Source organism: Protopterus annectens, chromosome 2.part0 (assembly GCF_019279795.1).
Source record: "Protopterus annectens isolate FY-2018-M chromosome 2.part0, PAN1.0, whole genome shotgun sequence".
NCBI lineage: Eukaryota > Metazoa > Chordata > Ceratodontiformes > Protopteridae > Protopterus > Protopterus annectens.
The window spans coordinates 243,120,031-243,142,260 of NC_056728.1; the positions used below are offsets into that span (position 1 = coordinate 243,120,031).

General features: G+C 40.1%; 1 protein-coding gene across 4 annotated transcripts in view; it reads right to left on the reverse strand.

Moving 5' to 3' along the window:
- The window catches only part of LOC122793047 (serine/threonine kinase 11 interacting protein), a 1,659,807-nt gene that overhangs the window by 1,201,426 nt on the left and 436,151 nt on the right, over positions 1–22,230 (reverse strand). For all 4 annotated transcript variants that reach the window (XM_044060719.1, XM_044060720.1, XM_044060718.1 and 1 more), the window contains exon 4: positions 21,559–21,633. In XM_044060719.1, coding sequence (XP_043916654.1) covers positions 21,559–21,633 — 75 coding nt within the window. The remainder of the gene's footprint in view (positions 1–21,558; positions 21,634–22,230) is intronic.

Consider the following 22,230-nt stretch of genomic DNA (forward strand, 5'->3'; position numbering starts at 1 on the left):
TGAGGGAAGCCTCTGCAAAAACATCTTCCACCACATTCAGAACAGGAGGTATAGCTAAAGGCCTATGCTGGGGTAAAACAAGAATTCCCTAAGCCTCTTCCTGGAATCAGAGAAATCTTGACCTTCCCATTTAAAATGCTCCCTCATGGAATGCAGAGTCTCTGAAAATGAAAAATCCTCAGGAGGAGAAGCTGAAGGAGTAGAATCATCCACATCAGAATCAGAATAAGGAGGATACTCCTGCAAGTCTTCAGCCAAGACTCAGAAGCCTCGAACATTGCTCAAAACTCTCAAACTCAGGTTCCACCCTAGGCCTCTTATCAGGAGGGGCATAGAACCTCTAATCATAGTAATCAAATCCTCTGCCATTTTAAGCATATGTTTCTTAGGCAAAGACCCTGAAGCACTAGGAGAAACCCCCACTGAAGTTAAACTTGGCCTGCCTCTCAAAGAAGCCTTGGAAACAGAAGGGAGGCTCTAAGCACGTTAGGAAAAGAGGGAAGAACAGCCACCTGAGAAGCCCCCTCAGCCTGGCCTACTTCCTGCGAGGATACATCCTGTAACAGTAAAGTCTCATCCTGAGACTCCAAAGAAACACCTGGCAAAACCTCCGCTCCACTGAGCCTTCTAAAGATCCGACGCCTGGGACTGTCGGTTCTTCCACTCTAGGCTTTGCTGCTTTGTCCTTGCGCTTTTTGTCAAGCGGCGCCGGAGCCTCCGACGGCATTTTATAATTACAACGCTTCCCAAAACTAACCTGGCACAGTCTAACCTTCTCTTAATAGTGCGCTTGTTAAATCTAGCACAAGAGCGGCATCCAACAACGTCGTGCTCAGGCCCTAAACAAGGTATACACAAAGTATGGTAATCCCTATGAGGTATCTGTTTCCTACAAGAAATACAGTTATTCACTTTTTCTGACATCCGGTTAAATACTGAGGCAAGAAAAACAAAATATTCCCAACGGGTACTTAGCCAACTTTGATTCGGTCTGAAACTCTGACTTCAGAAACTTTCAGAACGCCAACCTGCACTCGCAAAATTGCTTCTGCATCGGACCATGCGGCAAAAAAGACTGAGGATATGACGTCGGTCATGCGCATTAGTACCCTGACGTACTGACGTCAGTCTAACGCGCCCTGACCGACGTCAGCCATATACTTTGGTATTCGGGCCGACTGGACAGCGGACTACCCAATAGTTAGGACTGCAGCAATGTGGAATGAAGAACATCTAAACTTCTACTCTTCTCCCCAACCCGTAAGTCCACCCCCATCCATTTTACACTTGCATCTAACGATGGTACTGTTATCTCTCCAGACCTCACAACCAAACTCCTAGGAATAACTATAGACAACAACCTCAACTTTGACACACATATCAACAGTACAATAAAAACAATCAACAAGAAACTTGGATCCCTCTATAGAATCAAACCCTTTCTTACTCCAACAGCCAGGACTGCTATAGCCAGAATACATCTCATCTCTACATTACTCTATACCTCACCCATTTATACAAACCTTTCTAAAGCCAACATTAACAAGCTGACTGTATCCTATATTAATATTGCCAGATTTGCTGCTACCTCTCCTTTTTGAACTCATCACTGTCTAAATCTTAAACAACTTGATTGGTTAGAGTTTCTACACCATCTCCACTTTTCTCAGCTTACAATTGCCCACAAAACCCTACACCAATCCTCCAATACTCCTATTCTTGCAATCCTCCTTACCCTCTACCAAAATCAAAAAAACCTACGCTCTTCTAACAAACTTCTGATTAACACCTGCAGATCCAACAATTTGGCAGGAGACTCCCTCTTCTGCAATTCCATTGGTAGACTTTGGAATGCTCTTCCCTCTGAACTTACAACTCTCTGCTCTCATACTTTTTTCAAAAAGAAGCTTAAGCTTCATCTCATGACTCACTGGTTATGCTCCTGTTCTATCCCTGACTAACTGCTGCTTCCTCCCACCTACAACCTCCTGCTTTAAATAGCCTTCTCTTCTAACTCTGCTCAGGATGTAACTTTTTACTGAAGTCTTCACATAGATATCAATAGTTCATCTATGTTTATTGCTCTGGCCATGCCTTATACAAAAAAAAAAAAAAAACAAATATTGTTATGCTCTGTTTTTGTATACAACTAATTGATACTTCTTCCTTGACTCTATTTTGCTGTATTCGTCTGTATACTCTTTCATGATTGTACTTAATTTTGGTGTTTTTTATTCTATATTGTTATTTTGTATATCATTTGTTAATGGCTTGTTGTACTCAACATGGAGCTTTTCTCCCCGGGCCTCTACTGAAAATGGACATGCATCCAGCTAGACTAGCCCGGTCAACAAATGTAAAATAAAATAAATAAATAAAATAAACTTCCTTAAGGTCACTAAAAGTACTTACAAAAACTTAAAGGGATAGCATCTCACTATCTAAATTTATTAAAAAAGTAATACCATCTAAAAACCCTTCCAAGACACAAGATGTCGGTCTTAAAAATGTGGAAAACAGTACACAAAACATAAGTTAATATTTTCGTAATAAAAATCAACCTTTAAGTACATTGCATTTAAGTAAATTAATAAATTTCTCAAATATTTAACTAAATAGACAACTTGTGTTTATACGTGTATTAAAAACTTGATTGCTTTACTAAACATATAAAAATGCTTATACATAGTTAGTAAACAAATAAATGAATAAATAGCATTTTATAACTTGGTTGCCTGTAACCTAAGCACTAGTAAAAGAGAAAAGTTGTAATTTATTCCTGGGGGGTGGTAGCATTAATTCTTTACATTCCAGTTTTATCTCCTACTCACCCCCACGTGGATTCACATGAATTCTTTATATAGCAGCAAATACGAATTTTTAAAAACATGGACAAGCTTGGCTATTGTGTTACTTTTATTCTTCTTTAAAATGTCATAGTAGTGCTCACACATCCTTTTCCTGAGGGGTCATTCTGTTTTGCCTATACAGAACACTGAGCATCCTATGCATTTAGCAACACAGACTACCGCCATGGTGGAACAACTGCCACCTTGTAATTTCAAAATAGATCCAGAATTCTTCAAACTTAAACATTCATCTTATAAGATGCAACAACAATGTTTACAGTATCCATAGTTGGTGGTACCTTATTTGGCTTTGTTACTTACAGTTTTTGTTTGGTTGTTTTCTAATAACCACTTAACATTAAGAGCCATCATACAAATAAAATTAGGATTCTCCCCTAATATGCTATAGTTCAAGGTGTTGGCTTTAAATATATTCCATCTGTTTTTAATAATGCTGTTCATGTGTTTTGAACCATCATTATATTGTACCACAAATGCACATACAAGTTTGTCAGTGATTTCACCACAGTTAGGTTGATCAGTGTTTTCATCAAGGCCTACGCCCAACAGGTGCTTAAACTTAATACCCCACTGACTGACAGTCCAGTATTAATATTACTTTCAAGACCTCTTGGATAACCTCTTTCAAAGAACATGTCATCCAACTTATTGATTTCAACCACCAAATCTCCTTTAGTTGATGTCATCCTAGCTAATTTAATACACTGACCTCAAACTAACTCTTTTTTTCTTTATTCAAAGGTTGTGAGCTAGAAAAGTACAAGGAAGCTTTACTGAATGTAAACAGATGTTTGAAATGAAGCCAATATCAGAATGTGTAATGATTGTGTCCAAAATATTAACATGGCTTTTTGTTAAAACTGTAATTACATTTCAAGAAATTAGTTGTACTACACCGTCAAACTCCACTGACAATCATGAGTGGACAGGTGATCTGCTGTGGTGACCCCTAACCGGGAAAAGTTGGAAGAAGACAGTTGTACTGCAAGCAAATCTATAAAATCTTGAATGGATAGAACTGGATCACCCCATAAAATATAGATGTTATCCAGATATCTCGCATCCAATTTGCAATATTTAAAGCATTCTGAACTGGGAACATTTGCCAGTTCCAGGAATATAACCACAATTTTTTTGTTTAATAAATGTTTCTTCATTTGTTGGTAAACTGTCCCCAAATGGTCTACTTGGGACTGTGCCTCTGAATCACAATGGTTTTTTCTTTTTTTTTTTTTGATTAGGATCTTCTAAAAATGTGGTTTAATAAATCTGAAAAATAAAGACCACAGTAGTCTTCAATACATTTAAAGAGTACTTGCTAGCTGCAGAAGAACAAATGCCTCAGTTAAGTCAATCTGGGAAGGCCATCGCTATCAAACTGTACTGAAATGTGAGGACATACACATGGTTATCTGGTGATAAGGAATGCCATACAGTGTACTAGAAGGTTGAAACCACATGGCTTTTTTGCTTAAATGCACTGGAGACATTATCCATGTCCAACAGACTCCCTGGGATGCTAATTCCATTGAGGAGTACATGACTTCCACTAGGGAACTCTCTCATATGCAGACAGCTCGGGGGGGGGTGCTAGCTGACTTGGATACTTCCAACATACCCAAGCCTCTCTCTCTCTGAAATAACATTTGAGTTCTGACCTCATCTATGACCTCTCCAAAGTGGGTTGGTAAAGAATAGTGGTGTAAGAACTTACCATAACCATAGATGCCCTTGTCATCCATGTTGCAGTATTCATAACGTTGGAGGAGTTTGTTGCTTACAGCCCCCGACATCCAGCCAGTATACCGAAGTCTTTCAATCAGGGGTATGTGCGACGTAGAACGCAGGGGCCATAAACTGATGTCGGCTACAACTGTGACATCTACACATACCCAACTCAGAAATTGGCTGCTGTAAAGAGAGAAAGAGACCCCAGAAGCAGTAGGAAAGAGCCCAAGCTTCAGTGTCCCAGACACACCCCAGCAGTGCTATGAAAATGGCCAATCAAGAAAGGAAAAGAGGGGGAGGTGGGTGGGAATGAATACTGCGACATGGAAGAGAAGGACATCTATGGTTATGGTAAGTTCTATTCTATGTCCTTTTATTCTCATGTTGCAGTACGCATAACCTTAGGGAGAGTACCACACCTCTGTAGGAGGATGCGTGGGAGGTAGGAAGGAAAGCAGAATCAATGAGGCCCTGCAGCATAGACCTAGCAAACCCTGCTCTAGCCCTGGAGATCAGGTCCAATTTGTAATGTTTGGTAAAGGTGTGAACAGAGGACCAAGTTGCAGCCTTTAGGATAGAGGAGTAATCTGCTGATGAGGAAGCTGCTCTAGTGGAATGGGCCTTGACAGGTGAAGTCAGTTGCTTTCCATGAAAGGAGTAGCAAAAGGCTATTGCCATAGAAATCCAAGAGGCAATGGTGTGTTTAGATACTCCTTTGCCAAGAGCTCTAGGATGGAATGAGACAAAAAGTTGGTTAGACTGTGTGGCAAATTTTGTCTTATCTGGGTAGAACCTCAGTTGCCTATGAGCATCCAGAGAATGCAAGGCCCTTTATGAGGAGTTCTGTGGTTGCAGGTAAAACACAGGTAGATTGAAGGCCTGGTTTAAGGAAATTTTGTTGACAACTTTAGGCATGAAAGAAGGGCTAGTTCTGAAATAAACCTTATCTTTATGAAAAGTAAGGTAGGGAGGAGAAGCCATAAGGGCTTGGATCTCAGAGACCATCCTGACAGAAGTAAGGGCCAGTAATAACAGTTTTAAGGGAGGAGGAGTGGGCTGGCTCAAAAGGTGCCAATGTAAGCTTTTCCAGCACAAAGTTGAGGTCCCAAGGAGGGGGAATAGGCTTACGGGAAGGTCTTATATGAAGAACTCCTTTCAGAAACAGCTTGCCTTCCAGTCTGGAAGCCAAGGGAGGAGTCATGGGAAAGCAAGCAGAAATGGCAGACAGGTGTATTTTTACTGAAGAGTAGGTCAACCCCAAATGTAGTAACTCACAAGGGTAGGAAAGGACCAGTGGAACAAAGGCTAGAAAAGGGTCCTGTTGTTTCCTGGGGAATCACTGGAAGAATCTTTTCCACTTTGATAAGTAATTTCTCCTGGTACTTGGTTTTCTTGCCTTCTGCAGGACAGTGGGTATGTCCTTTCAGTATAGGTGCCTAAAGGGGATCAGAACTCTATCATCCATATTGTCAGTTTGAGATTGAGTAGGTGGGGGTGAATCAGGGATCCCCCGTTTTGTGCGAGTAGGTCGAATCGGTGAGGTAACCCGTGGTGATTGTTCTGGGCTAAAAGGTTGAGACGGCGAAACCAATGCGGTCTTGGCCAGAAGGGAGTCACCAGCAGGATTTTTGGTTTGTCCTTGTGTATTTTCAGAAGGACTTTGTGAATCAGAGGCAATGGAGGGAAGGAATAAAGGAACATTCCCTCCAATGAAAACAAGAAGGCATTCACTTTCCAAGCTTGTGGATGAGGGAGCCTTGAGCAGAAGAGAGGCATCTGTTTGTTCTGGGAGGAGGTAAACAGATCTGCTGGAGGAAAACCCCACCTGTGAATTAGATCTAGAAATACCTCCATGTGGAGCATCTGGGAGGGTGATAAGGTTCTGCTTAGGGCATCTCCTATCCCATTTTCATCTGATGGGATGTAGACTGCCTGCAAGTGAATTTGAACATCTGCTGCTAGGGACTAAATCTTTATTGCCAAACTGCAGAGGGGGCAAGACTTTGCTCCTCCTTGCTTGTTTATGTACCACAGGACAGTCATATTGTCTGTGATGACCTGCAGGGTGCCTGGCAGAAGGATCTGTTGAAAGGCCTGCAAGCCCAAGGATAGGGCCTTTAGCTCTTTCAAGTTGATGTGGTCCTTCCTTTCCTGAATAGACCACTCCCCCTGAACTTTGTGCTAGTTCTTGGCATGGTGAAGGATGGCTCCCCAACCTAAATCTGATGCATCTGTGTACAGATGCTGTTTGGGTGGTGGGACCTGCAGTGGTACCCCTTGATTTAGGGAACAGTATGAGAGTTCCCTATTTAAGCATGGAAGAAGGGGTAGCTTTGTTTTCAAGGGATGAGAGTGTTGGCTCCAAGAGTTTCTCAAGACCCACTGAAACTTTCTCATGTGCATTTTTGGCAAGAGGGATCATGGGTATCAGGGAAGCCATGTATCCTAGTATCCTGAGAAATTCCCTTGCTGTGATGGATGCTAGAGATAGCAGGGAGTGGAAGAACTGAGAAAGAAACTGTATTTTCTGTGGCGGGACAAAGGCTGACATCAAGTCTGTCCTGATCCTGCACCCCAGGAAGACAAGGTCTTGGGACAGAGTCATTTGAGACTTTAGGCCATTTAGTGTGAAGCCTAGACTCAGTAGAAACCTGCACACCATGTCCAAGTGCTGGGAGAGGATGAGTGGATCCTGGTGCAAAAAAAGAAGGTCATCCAAGTAGGGATAAATATGTATGCCCTGCAGTCTGCAGTGTGCAACGGCTGGGGCTAGGCACTTTGTGAAGACCCTTGGCACTGTGGAGAGGCCAAAGGGTAAGGCAGGAAATTGAAAATGAGAAGAACCCAAAGAGAAACGTAAATATCTTCTGTAAGGGGGGAAAGATGGGGATATGTAGGTAAGCATCCTTCAGATCCAGGGAGACCATGAAGGCTTGATGAGGTATGAGGGGAAGGAGGTGCTGTAATGTTTGCATATTGACAGTGGGCACTTTGAGGAAGAGATTGTGGTGGGATATGACGAGGATGGGTCTCCAAGGACCATCTTTTCTTGAGACCAGAAACATCCTTGAATAAAATCCCTTGGTTAACTGATCCAATGGTACTAGTTCTATAATACCCTGAGACAGAAGTTGCCCGAGGATAGGTGGGAGGAGTGGGAGCTGATTTTGAGGAGGTTGTGGTATCCCCTGTAAAGTAAGTGTAGCCCACCAGGTTATAAAGTATCCCCTCTCGATAATGGAAAGCACCCACTTGTCTGAGGTGATTTTCTGCCAGGAGGGTAGGGATAGGGTACGATGTAGGGATGGGGGGGGTGGAGCTGGTTAAGGGAGGAGAGTAACAGTGGAGGAGCTCTGCCTGTGTCTGGATGCCTCTGAAAGGAAGATGGAGTGGAGGTGGTTGGAGACCTCGTAGCAGATTGTTTTCTGGTATGTCTGTGTCCCCTGGGCTGAATAGCAGAGGGGTGAAAGGACTGTCTCTTGACAAAGCTACATTTTTGAGGGTAATTTCTATGAAATCTGGGAACAGGTGAGACTAGCAGAAGTTTTAAATTTTGTAAGTCTTTACCTTTTTCCTGTAGAGAATTAAGTAGTTCTGCAGAAGCAGCTCCAAATAAAGCTTTATTGTCCAAAAGTGCATCTAGCAACTTAGCTTGAACATCCAAAGGTAAGGACTGCAGTCTCAGCCATGAAAATCTCCTTAACACAGAACCAAAAGCAGCTGACTTAGAAGAACCCTCTACAGCATCATAGCTGCACTTGATGGAGTGTCTGGTCACTTGAGAGACTGTGGGCAGAACGGTACTTATTTGAGTCTTAACAGGAGATTCTGGAACCTCTAACAGAAGATTACAGGCCTTGGTCAGGGAATCTAAGGCAAACTTGCACCATGCCAGGCTAGACCCTTCCCTATGCTAGACCCTTCTCCACTTTTCTATTCTCACATCCCTAATTTCACACCTAAAGATGATTAGTTAGCTCTTGATACTATGTCTATATAAATACATACAATATAATAGAAATGGATTACTGTTATGGATTAGACCCTACTATCTTTATTCAGTAGTTGTTTCAGATTTGTCTCTACAGCAATGATCTTGATGTTTCACGTCACTGTCTGGCTAAATATGTCTGTTATGTTTGTACATACTACTTTTAACTATGACTCAGTTTGTATGATAATTTCTTTGGAGACTTTGTATTATCTTATTACATGTTACTGATGCATGTGGAGCTTTTCTCCCCAGGACTACACTGAAAATGGACCTATGTCCAGTGGTCTATCCCGGTTAACAAATGTAAAATAAATAAACTTTGCCATACGTGTCTGAAAATTAATAGCCCTAATGGCCAAAGTGGAAGAAGTATAAACTTTCTTTCCCAACCTGTCCATAAATTTACTGTCTTTACCTGTAGGAAAAAGGAAGAAGAAGGAAGTTGCCTAGAGGACCTATTTGGTGACACTGCAATCACTGCAGGATCTACTGGGGGATTTTTGTAAAGGTACTGCTCCTGAGCGGACACTTTATAAAATCTGTCTGGCCTCTTAGAAGCAGGAGGCTGCAACTCTGGGCTTTGTGAGGCAGCAGAGAAAGCATCCTGAAATGCAGGAAGAAAGGGGGGAACTGCAGATGGTGAGGGCTACTCCATCTGCAAGAGCTCAAAGTATCTCTTTTTTGTCTCAGAGACACTGGATAGTTCCCATTTGAAATGTTGTCTGAGCAGGGAAATGGTATCCCCAAAGGAAAAATCTTCTCCAGGGCAATAAGGAGTGAGAGACTCTACTTCTTCTGGGGTAACAAAGTCTTTGGGCAAATCCAACTGTGAGCAATACGTTAAGGAATCATCTGAGGAGGAAGACTCCTCCTCAGAGAGTTTCTAAGGGGCAACAGGTGGGCCTGCCTGTGGGATCTGTATCTGAAGAGCCTGAAAAGCCTTGAACAGGGTTTGGGAAAACGTCTCCCAGGGAGGAGAAGGGTCTTTTGAAGTGTGCTTCTGCTTCTGTTTCCTTTCTAAAAGAGAAGAGGGAGCAGAAGTGGGCCTAGGAAACAATGTTATAGTGGTTGCCAAGACTGTAGGAGAAGCAGGGCCCTCCAAAACTATGAGCCATCATTCCCCCCTCACCATCAGGGTGTGATGGTTGAAAAACCTCAGCGGACATACTCTGGGTATTTACAGAGCCAGCTTCAGATTCGGTTCCCGGTTGCTGCGCAGCACCTGGCGTCCGGAGTGATCCTGGGCTGATATCCACCTCAAGGATAACACCAGACGACTGAGGAGCAGCCAAGGCATCAAGCCTAACTTTCTTGGCCTTCTTCCTAAGCGGCTCATCGAAAGGGCCTGCTCCACTTTCCATTCCAGTCACCAAACGACAGAGGCACTGGTTTTCTAAATAAAGTTTTAAAGCTGCTAGATGGCTTCTTAGGGTTTTCGGAACAAAGGATCGACAGATCTTACAGGCCTTGTAATCATAAGCCTATCAAAATAAACACTACTCGTGTGTGTCCTTATAAGGGATTTACCTACCACAAGCACACTTTCCCTCAGTAGACTTCATGAATGTCTGACAAAGCAAATAAGCAAAGAAATTCCCACTCATTGAAATCAGATGCACGATGTCGAGCGAATGCCGTAATTCTGAACTGGTGGATGGACGTCCGATTCTCACTGCGGCAGAAAAATTCTGGGTTGGGTACATGCAGATTCTATATCACACATACCCCTGACTGAAAGACTTTGGTATACTGGCCAGATGTCTGGTGCTGCAGGCAGCAACTCCCCCCAAGGTTCTGAATACTATAACATGAGAACAGAAAGACGTCAAGTGTTGCGACTAAAAAAGACCATGCTTCAAAAGGAAAGAAACAGAACAAAATTGAATAGATGCACCCTTACCCTGAGTAAATAGTTTGACTCTATCTGTTACAAGCAAAAATGCAAGTCTGCATGTAGATGACATGACAGATTTCCACTTTCCTTACTCAGGAACTGGGGAAGCCAGTTACGTGCATGTTAGGCCATTTTAATACTGTTGAGTTGCAAGGGGTGGAAAAACTGTGGACAGGAATTCAGGCAGGTGTGGATTTGGATTTTGTACCTGTAAACCATAAAGTGAGGACTTGTTAGGCTTACTGTCGCCTTCTGCCATCAAGCAAATGTAATCTCCTCAGATTCTAGGACCTCAGCAATTCCTTTTGAAAGAGACCAGTGGAATACTTTGTGATATGATAATATTTATGAAGATGATATGATGAACTTTCTGGAGATGAAGACTGACACAATGGAGAGGTTAAAAGAGATATATCAGGTAGTCATTCTTCTGACCAACTTCTTATTTTAAAGAACTCTTCTTCATTTTGAAAAGTCTCCATTCCACAGAATAAGTGAGCAACATATGGTAATGATAGAAGAAGCTCTGTTGCCGAAAGCTGCTTCATCTGAAATTCTCCTCTCAATCAGCACTCACTCAAACAGATATCGATCAACTGACACATTCCCAAGAAATTCTTCTCTTCAAAGTCCTAAGGCTTTTCAAAATTTCATCAGAGTCAAATATTCACAATTTTGGCTATAGAATCGCTGACTATATACGTAGTCCTACTCCATGGTATCCCAGCCAGAAATCCACTATGTTGATCATGCACCATTCACAAAAATCACAACAGTGTTGTACAATCAGGGAACAAAAGCATACGCCAAAGGAGTCTAATGGCTTGCATATAAACTCCTAAAATTACTGTGTCTAAGCAGTGATCCCCACCTCACTCCTGCTAGTATGTTGAAAAATAAATCAACCAGTTCTTCTGTGCATCTCAAAAACTGTGTCTAAAAATTGTTACTAATTCACAAAGACTGATAATGCATGTTCTTAAAACATTCTATCTGACATGCAGTGAGTGGGTGCTGGGATTATGAACATAATAATCTGTGAAGGTATCCCATTTAAACACATTATATTTAAATTTCACAGAGTGTCAGCATCAGAGATCTACTTAATACCAAGAAATGAAATCTCAGTCTATGCAACAATTAAAAGTTAATCTTAAAAAATTGCTAGTACTACTTAACAAATCAATAAAAAATTTTCTAAATTGAATTTACCTCCTTCCCAAATCAAAAATAATCAATAAAAAATGAATAAAAATATACATTCTCAAATAAAAATACAAAACATAGGCTCTAAATGGACAAATAAGCTGATGTCTGCAAACTGAGTGACACAATTACTTCAGTAAAATAATCCAGAATTCTCCATGACCATCTAAAATCCATACCTAGGGCAGTAGCAATGACTTTGTAATGTTAATAAAATGAAGCATTATAGAGCTCAGCAAAAGGATTTAATAATGATTACATAATGGTCAAATCATACCAACTAACACCAAAGATGTAGGTAAAATGGTAAGCAACAAATTCAGCTTTATTCCCATACACTCTGACTTTGGCAAGAAACCTGATTGGTAGAGACAACAATGTCTTCTTCTTCTTTCGGCTTTTTCCCGGTTAGGGGTCGCCACAGCAGATCACCCGTCCGCTCATGATTGGCAGTGGAGTTGTACTGTGTCGAGTTGCCAGCCCGGCGCCCAACCTTCCACAGAAGGCACACACACGCACTCACACTTGGGGCCAATTTAGAGTGTCCAATCCACCTACAGCCATGTCTTTGGGATGTGGGAGGAAACCGGAGCACCCGGAGGAAACCCACGCGACCACAGGGAGGACATGCAGACTCCGCACAGAAGGCACCCCAGCCGAGGATCGAAACGGAGAACCTCTTGCTGTGAGGCGGCAACGCTAACCGCTGCACCTAGAGACAACAATGTATGTGTGTAAAAACAGTCAGAAAAAGCGTGCTTGTAGCCCACGTAATTTTAAAGGGCATACCAAGATATGGAGATCACTGTATCACATTATACCTCCATGATCTTTATCTGTTACAGAACACTGTGCTGAATTTTACAACCTATGAACAAGACACCTGAAACAACAGGAAAAGTGATGACCATTATTTGAGAAATTACATGGTTGGCAAACAAAGTATTCAGAAAGATGTCAGGAACTGTTAAGAATATTATATTTCTTACAAATTACTTAAAATGTTTGATCGGCTTTTACTTGGAAGCTATGTCTGAAACGCATCAACAGAGGCACCATCTTCAGATTGCGGGAAATAACAACAATCAAAGTTGCACCACAACTGCACTCTTAACCTTACTGACTGTATTAATAAGAATCGTAACAACAACCTACTTTCCTCAGCACTCTTCTTAGACCTCTCCAAAGCCTTTGACATGGTTAACCATCAGTTATTGTTAGACATACTGAAATCACTGTCACTTGATACTCAAGCACTCAAATGGTTCAAATCCTACCTAGAGAATAGAAAACAAGCAGTTCTCTGGGAATGTAGCTTATCCTCTCAACTCCCCATCACCCTGGGAGTTCCACAAGGATCTATCTTGGGGCCTCTCCTTTTTTCCATTTTTATTAATGATCTGAGTGCTTCCCTTCCTCTAACTACCACCTTACAATATGCCGATGACTCTACACTAATCTGTGTCGCTGACTCCGCTACCGAACTGCAGACCAATACCCAAAAAGTTTTGACCTTAGTTGAAAACTGGTTCCACAACCGCCGTCTCCTCCTCAATCCTAACAAAACTAAGTTATTATTGTTTACTCCAACTCAAAAGTCTTCCCCTATCTACTTCACAGTTACATCCAAAAATGGAACTATAACAACACCAGACACAACCACCAAATTTTGGGTGTAACAATTGACAATAATCTTAACTTTGACTCGCACATTAATTTGACCATTAAATCAGTAAATAGAAAACTTGGTTCCCTTTACAGGCTAAAAACCTTTCTTACTCCCTCAGCTAGGACCACTATTGCGCAGACGGACCTTATATCCACCCTTCTCTACGCCTCTCCCATCTACTCTAACCTTTCCAAAAGCAGTCTGAACAAACTATCAACCTCATATAATAACATAGCAAGATCTGCTACTGGTTCCGCATTTCGTACCCATCACTGCCAAAACCTTAAACAACTAGGATGGCTGGAATTACACAATCAGTTTCTTCTTCAGCAACTTATAATTACCCATAAGATCTTATATCATCCAGTAAACTCTCCCATACTCTGTAACATTACCAAACCTTATAAAAATCTTACAACACTGCGCTCAGCAAGCAAGCTACTATTAGACTCCATTAAATCCAACAATAAATCTGGGGACTGCCCATTTTCGAACTTTGTTGGAACTAACTGGAACAAACTCCCATTTAATCTTAAACATCACTTACATCAATACCCCTTTTTAAGAAACAACTAAGAACTTTCCTTCTATCCCAGTGGCTTTGCCCTTGTACAAATCCTGACTGACCTGCTGTTTCTTTCTTGCCCATCACCTCCATGTCCTTATTCTTACCAACTTCCTTTGTACTTTCTCAGTATCACCCTGCAAGTATGTGACTTTTTCTAGTAACAAAAGTATTTAAACTCTCTGTCTCAATTAAATACTTCTACTCCCCTTTCCTTACCAGCCCTGACTCATCTCATATGCCCTTCTCTGAGGGCTTTAGTTAACAACCTGCTTAACAGACCTATCCCTATCTATCGCCTTATTCTACCTCCTGTTGAAACTCTGCTTATTTAATGAAGTTTTTAGGCTAAACAAATTGTCAACTTTGTTCTCAATGGAACAATCTTGTATTCTTTCTCACCTGGCTACACCTATGTAATGGAGCTGTTTTTTCCTATTGGTTGCTAATATATTGTTTTTTTGCTTATTTTAGATTCATTTTAATATATTGGAAATTGAAGTATGTTTTAATTATGTAATTTTGGAGCTTTTCTCCCCGGGCCTCTACTGAAAATGGACATATATCCAGTTGGACTAGCCCGGTCAACAAATGTAAAATAAATAAATAAAATAAATAAAAGTCACTATTAAAAATGTTACAGATACATTGCTTAGCATTCTCCAAGATTAAAAAATAAGCATACCTTTTTAATCAGACCAAATTATCTTTAACTGGCTTGTAAAATAATCATGATGCATGTATGGGAGGTAAAAGTATAAACAAATGGATAACATCAATGAGGCTTCAGCTAAGCTTGCAGTTCATAACATCTGAACCTATGGACTGATAACTAACAGGGGGACTGTGTGTGTGTGTGTGGGGGGGGGGGGGGGTAGATGTTGCCACATTGTAGTGTACATGTTAGAAATTCCTGTTTAATAGGTTATGGGAATAGTAAGGGAACACAGCAAGAGGAAAAGCAAAACACTCACAAGGACAAAAACTACACCAGTTCTGATATTAGAAAGGGCGAATCAAATTACATTCAAAACGGAGCAGAACTGGCTTTGCATAAATGTGCATGTAGTTCCAAATGACCTACCTAAATACCTCTCAACCATACCGAATTCCTCGGCATTGACTGGTTTTGATGCCCCAATAATAGGGTGCCATGAATTCCTAAGTGGTCCCCTTTATTCCTGAATTTCCTGGCTTTCTTTTTTTTTCCTGGCTTTTTTTTCCCCGGCAATTTTCTGCTGACTTCATCACATGCAGAGGCATGCGTGATGACGTCAGCTTTGTGAGCAGCCTGTCAGAATTCGGCTGAGGCCTTGAGGGGTGTGAATACTGACTGATTGACTCACTGCACTTTGTTTATGTTTATGGGTAGCAGCAATGTGTGTAAAAGTAGCATGTGTGCATCTTGGACAGACTGCAGGTCTGCAGCAGCAGCAGAGTTTCCCCAGCTCCTCCAGGTAAGGAGAACAAAAGGGACTATTTTGGTGCACTTTTAGCAATTCAACAAAGGGACTATTCTGTAACACTTTTAGCTGTTAAGGGGACCGTTGTGTTCTTTCCGGTCCAGACATTCTGTCTTCTGTCCGCCCCGCATGCAATTGCAATGGAAGTCAATAATCAGTGTAATTTTGCTGTCTGACACACAGACTTTGTGATTAAAATCTGATACATAATGTATGTTGCACGACTTTGGAATTATTAATATAAACATGCACAGCCAGTTTTACATGTTTTGGGAATGAAACTAGAGAAACCCTTGAAGCTATTGTTACGGTTTAATGAGTTGTGTGTGTGCAACTTGCAGAACTTAGTGCCAGATTTTTTGTCTATTGTTTTCTAGTTTTGCAAAATTTTTGGCAGAGATATATATTTGGCCAGGCCTCCTCTAAAAATACTTTTTTAGTTGAGATACTCCTGTTAGTGGTAAAGTGAGTTCTTGCTTTGTAATGGATTTTAGGAATGTGGTATAGAAATGTGCAGTCTGTGGCAAACATGCTTTACAGTTGTAACTATAGTAGCCGAGAATTCTACAATTTTCCAGTTCATGTGTTACTTGCTTTCTAAAAATGTTTTGAACAAGATATTAAGAAGTTTTGCTAGTTTCATAGATAAGTGGATTTACCTGAATACATTTTATTCTACATTACTTTCCGAGTTCAAAATATATATTATGGAGTTGTTTACTTGAAACAGTTTGTACTTAAAATTTTCTACACAGTATCCCTGTTTTATGTTTACTGTTAGTCATGGGCTGCTTTGGCCTCTCAAATACTTATATGTCACAGGAAACAATAAAACTTACACAATAAAGAAGACTGCAATGTATAGATATGTTTGGTTGCAAACTGGAGTCTAGTTTATAATTTCTTGATGTGTAAGAATGTTTGAGTCTTTGCTCTCAGAAAACGATCTTCTAGTGACAGTTTGTGAGGGCCTTTTTAGGTTTTACAAGCCAATACTGACATAATTGCATGGTGGTCACTACGATTATGATGATGGATTTCAGCCCCTCTACACTTGTACATTATGTTTGTTAAGATGACATCAAGCGTGGGCCATTCCCAGTTGTGGGGTATAGTCTTGCTGGCTGGTTCACAAGACATTCTAAGCCTTTTAAATTACAACATCCTTGCAGGTATGAGTCTCATATGGTGTGGTATGTAAATTGAGGTCCTCTACAATAATGGCACTGTTACTGTATCCAGTAGGAAATTGTTATTCTGCAGACTTTTCTTTGGAAATGAGGAGGAATGTAAATTAAACAAATATGCATTTTTTTGTATGTTTGCATACACTTACTTGGGCTTTGAACCATATATGGGCCTTATCATTAATGGGTTCTGGCTTGCATAATGCTCATTTTATTAATTCCAACTTTTTTGGAAATAGAAGGAACCAGACACTCTTCCTACTTCTTGGCCTTCTATTAGAAAAGCAATTTAAATTTAGATAGAGTGGCAGAATTGTCTTTTTTCCAAGATTCTGTTGCAGCAAGTGTGAATGATTTTTTTTGGTATTTACCTCCACTTCCATTGTAGCTCATTTATTATTATTAGTGTTGGAGTGCATGGAAGAGACACTGACTAAAGGTATTACAGTTATATTTGACTTCAGTCAATTGTTACACTTCACTGCTTTGGAAGAACTGATCGCATTTCACAAAAAACGTTCAGTCTGTAAATCTACCTATCTGCGGATTTCCTCTGTGTAACTCCAGCTCATTATTTTCTGGCTGTAGAAGGCTGAATCAGTTAATTTTGTTTTTATAAAAGAAAATTGTATTTTAATTTTGCAGTTTGCACAAGTTCAAAGTTTAATACAATTTCAAATATTAATATAAATAAAACACTATTCTGTTTATTTTGTGTTTCATTATCATATTTTGTCTGTTCTTCAGTTTGCGTTTAAAAGTTGGTATCCCACAAATCAAAGTGGGTGGGGTCACAATTATGCATGTAAATTTCATGTTAATCAGCGTACAGATTTGTATCCATTTTTCATGGGCCTTTGTCCAGCTTTTTGAGGTTTCCAGGTTGACAGGTATGCCTACCTACCATACAAGATGAACTGATGAGAAAAGTAATGGAATCAAGTGAACTCGGCAATAAAGCAAATCTAATCAATGGCATTTCTAAATATACTGGTGTGCATGTGTCGAGAAATGATGGGAAAATAATTAATTTAATGAGCTGTTAATGGAACCACACAACAAGCAATGGTGTGATTCACCTACTGAATGTACATGGGAAAAAATTGAAAACTTGATACAGGAATACACTACCTTAACTGAGGAAAATGTAACAGCTGGATTACAGATGCACATTAAAGCTAAAGCTTTATAAAGGAACATGTGCGGAGAAAAAGAAAGAAAGAAAACAAAATGGTCAACAAAGAAATGGATAAATGACATAGCCTTATAGACCATCATCATCAACCCCCTCCTCCCTTTTTCTAAATGGGGTCAGGTGCTGTGCCAACTGTTGCCATCTCTCTTGATTTAATGCCACTCTCCTACCTTCACATCAACACTTACGTTGGAATGCTATAGGCCTTCACTCACACAGTCTATCCATCTCTTTGCTGGATGCCTTCTTCTACTTTAGTATTCATGTCCATCCCAAATCTACTTCACTTGATTGCCTTCTACTTTCCAGTAGGTGTGCTAACCACTGTAATCTGTTCTCTTTGACCTTCTCTGCAACTGAAGCTATTTGGGCTTCTACTCCAATATACTCATTTCTTCATCTGTCCTTCAGAATGCATCCAAAGACCCCATCACAGGCACTTCATCACCTCTAGTTTCCTCAACTGCTCTGTCTTTACTGCCAAGATTTCTGTACCATACAGTAGTACTGGTTGCACCACTGTTTAGAACATCATACCCATCAGCTTCTTTAGCATTCTTCCGTAACACACTACCCCTGATACTCTTGATGTCACTTGGCTGCAGCCCCTCTGATTCTAGCTCTGACCTCCTCACTCAAACTTCCCTTCTCCTCAACCACCCTTCCCAGATACCTGAAGCTGTTAACCTGTTCCACTATTTTCTCTTCCATCTCAGTTCTCAACTTCTTCCGATTTCCCCATTTGTTGTCATCACAACTGTCTTAGCTGTACTCAGCTTTATCCTATGTGCTTTTAGGTTTGTATTCCATCCCCCTATCCTTTGCTGAACTTTTTGCTCAGTCTGCTTGTAATGCCACAGTCTGCATACAGCAAGTTTGTTGAACTGTCCTCTCTGGCCCGTCTGCTAATGTAGTCCACCACCAGTATGAACAGCAGTGGACTCGGAGATAAAACATGATGCATACCCAGTCCCACTGGAAACCCCTTTGTGAGAATGAACACTGTTTATACTTGTGTCATTGGGTCCTTGTACATAACCTGTACTAATTCTACCAATGTTTCTGTGACTTCAAACCATCGCAGAACTGTCATATGCTTTCTCCAAGTCTAGGAATGCCCAGTTGGACTCTTTCTCATCCCTAACTTTTCTCAGTCTCACTGCAAACATTGGGTCAGTTGTGCTGCATCCTGATCTGAATCAGAGCTTCTCATTTCCCACAGATGTAAATGTCCACTTTGTTCTTATATGTCAGAACTAGTATGCTTAATCTCCAGTCATCTGGGATATGCTTTTCTCTCCATACTGCTATGAATACCCTCTGGAGCCATTTCTCCCATAAATCACCCAACATCTTAATCATATCTGCTAAAAACAGACAGACATATGGTACTGCACAGTAACAATCAGATGCAGCCAGTGAAATAAAATGATAAAGCTAAATGCTGTAAATGAGAAGGAGAGACGGGATAGTGGAGCTACTTCAGAAAAAAAAAACTTTGACAATAAAACTTGGTTATATCAGCATTTACTGTGTTTGAGAAGGAACAGCAAGAGGAAAACTTGACTGTAAAGGTGATTCATATAATATAGAATAAGACAGAAGAACTGCTGGAAATAAGAAAAAAGATTAAGACAATCACTGATAAGACAGCCATGGAAACAGTGACCAAGTGCAGAACTGTAGCATGAAGGAAGGTAAAGAAGAGTAGATGCTGGAAAAAAGAAAACTGTTTATAATAGGATTCTTCAATACTTCTGCTGCATGAATGATATACCTGCAAATCCAAGGTTAAAAAGAACTGGGAAGACAGCAGAAGTAAGATTAGGACAGAGAGAGACGGTCAACAATGAAAAAGAAAACCATACCAGACGTTGTATGACATGCTAAGAAATAGGCAAAATATAAACTTAAAAAGGCATCGAGTAATGCTGAGCATATGCAGTTATACATACTATGCAGGAGTGTTCTTCAGATGTATAACCAAGGTGGAAATCAAGAACTAGACAAGAGGGGACGTTCAGAACACAAGACCCAACTGAAGGGTGAAGGAGAAACAGTGGAAGCCAAAGAGCAGTGCTTATACATAACCACGGACTAGCTCATGAAAGCAATGAGAAAATGAGCACGAGAGAAAGCAGAGAGAAGGTAATGCACACATGCACACACACCAGCACTATACACGTCACTACTTGAAATACAGAGTGCCAACAAGCCGCTCCCAAACAAATATTGAAAACACAGTACAGCGAATCTTGAAATTTGTTCTTCTCCTTAAAACTTCTTTTTACAGGGGCAGCCCCCCACAAACACATTTATATAGATTCAGAGATCGCCATATCTCACAGAAAAGGGAATATTCAAAGAAATTGCATTTTGGACTTAGATATGTAGATATGTATGTCTGATCTTTCGTCTTTGTACATATTTGTGCTGGTGTGTGTTTGTGCTGGTACGTGTACATGTGTCCTTGTGCATCTGTGTGCATGATTATGTGCATTACCTTCTCTCTGATTTCTCATGTTCATTTTCTCATCCCTTTTGGGACTTGCTCTAGTGGGTCCTGTCATTTTAAACAATTACCTACACAAGCACAAACATACACACAAAACAAACACACAAGAGCAAACACAAACACACACACGCGTACAAGTACAAACACAAAACACACACAAATTCACAAGTGCAACCATAAACAAACATACATGCAAACACCAAATACGAATTGAGGCAAACACAGCCCAATAATGCTACTCTAACCCCCCTAAAAAAGTTGTGTAACCAGTCAGCCACCACAAAGCAATGTAAGAAATGGAATTTTATTACCAAACTCATTTAAGCAGTTGTGCCCATAGGATTTCATCAGAACTTGTTCACAATCAATCTACACCCATTTTATAAGGCATCAGTATGAACATATGATGTAAAATATCAAATCAAGTAATAAATACCATTTAAACAATTAAAATTCATAAGATTGAAAATGTTAAAAATATGTCAGAAAAATAATAAAACTGAATCCTGAGCAATATATATTTAACAATATGAAAACATAAAAGTTAATAACGTATATACATAAATGATTAACTACAACACACACTTTCTCATAACTTAGCAGCACAAAGTTTTAATGTGCTGTTTAGGGAAACTGTGTCATTCAAACCAAGATATTCACAGTAATTCATGCTGTTCTAAGATGCGCTCCCAAGGACCCCCCCCCAGGGTTTGGAATCAGCTGTTCAAGTACAGTGAAATACAACTATTTATTGTTGTTCCAAATTGTCTTGTGTTTAAAAAGAGCATTAGTTTCTCTTTCCATTGATAACACAATAATGCTCGTGTATCCTTTTTTAAACTGACGTTCTGTTTTACCAATGTTAAAAAAGAAACATGAATCGCAAAAAGCCATGTACACTACACCTTTGCTATTACAATCATATCTAGAAGTAAACTGAAACATGATTAATACCTTTTAAGTATAAATTCACTTCCTTCATAAATAAATTTACACTGTCCACAGACACCACATTCCCTGGTGCCGATGGCTTTTTATTAGTACAAAAATATATCCCTCTCTCGAGTTTCTCTAATATTTGCATTCCTGGAAGAAATAAAGTAAGGTCTGCTCCCTAGCTTTTTTTACACAAGGCAATGTCATGAGAAATGTCCCTTCCTTTTGATTGAAAGTTAAGCTTGCTCCCAAAACTGATTTAAGTTTTGACGGTCTGCCTGTAGAATCCCATCTTTGATGAATCACACAAAGCCAAATCAAATAAATACCATTTACCTCAAGGTATCGCAGTGATTTAAACGGGAAGATCTTCACTATGGATTGCAGCCTTGGGCCCAATGGATGCACAAGCTGAAATTCACAAAAGAATGGAAACAAATATAAAAAAGTAAGCACACCCATTCCGATACAGTGACATTTAGGTCATATTTCATTACCACATTTTTAAAACTACAGTAATTAAATAAACACTAACAAAAATACTACAGGCACTACAAAAAACAAAGAAATGTATACACAGCGCCATGCATGTTTCTAGGTATGCAATAAGGTGAACAATTCTTGGGATGTGTGTGGCACAAATATTACCATATGCCGTGAGAGAGTTATACAATTGCCGGGCATATGTTAGTATCTGTGCCATACACATTCCAAGTACCTTACTGTACTACTGCACTTACAAAATGAGCTTCTGTAGATATATAGTTTTGTTTTGCAGTTCAGATTTTGGACTTTACATTTATTAGCTTACATATGATATTTGTACTTTTGTAATGCATTTTAATATAAAATAACTTTTCTGTCCATTTTAACTACTAGACTGCTGTGCATGTTTACAACTCTTGAATTGTGTAGAATTCCGATATGAAATTCTCAGGACAGTTCTAAAGAAACCTGTCAAACAGTTCTCTGCTGTTGCACTGTCCAGTTCCCACACAATTGACGGCA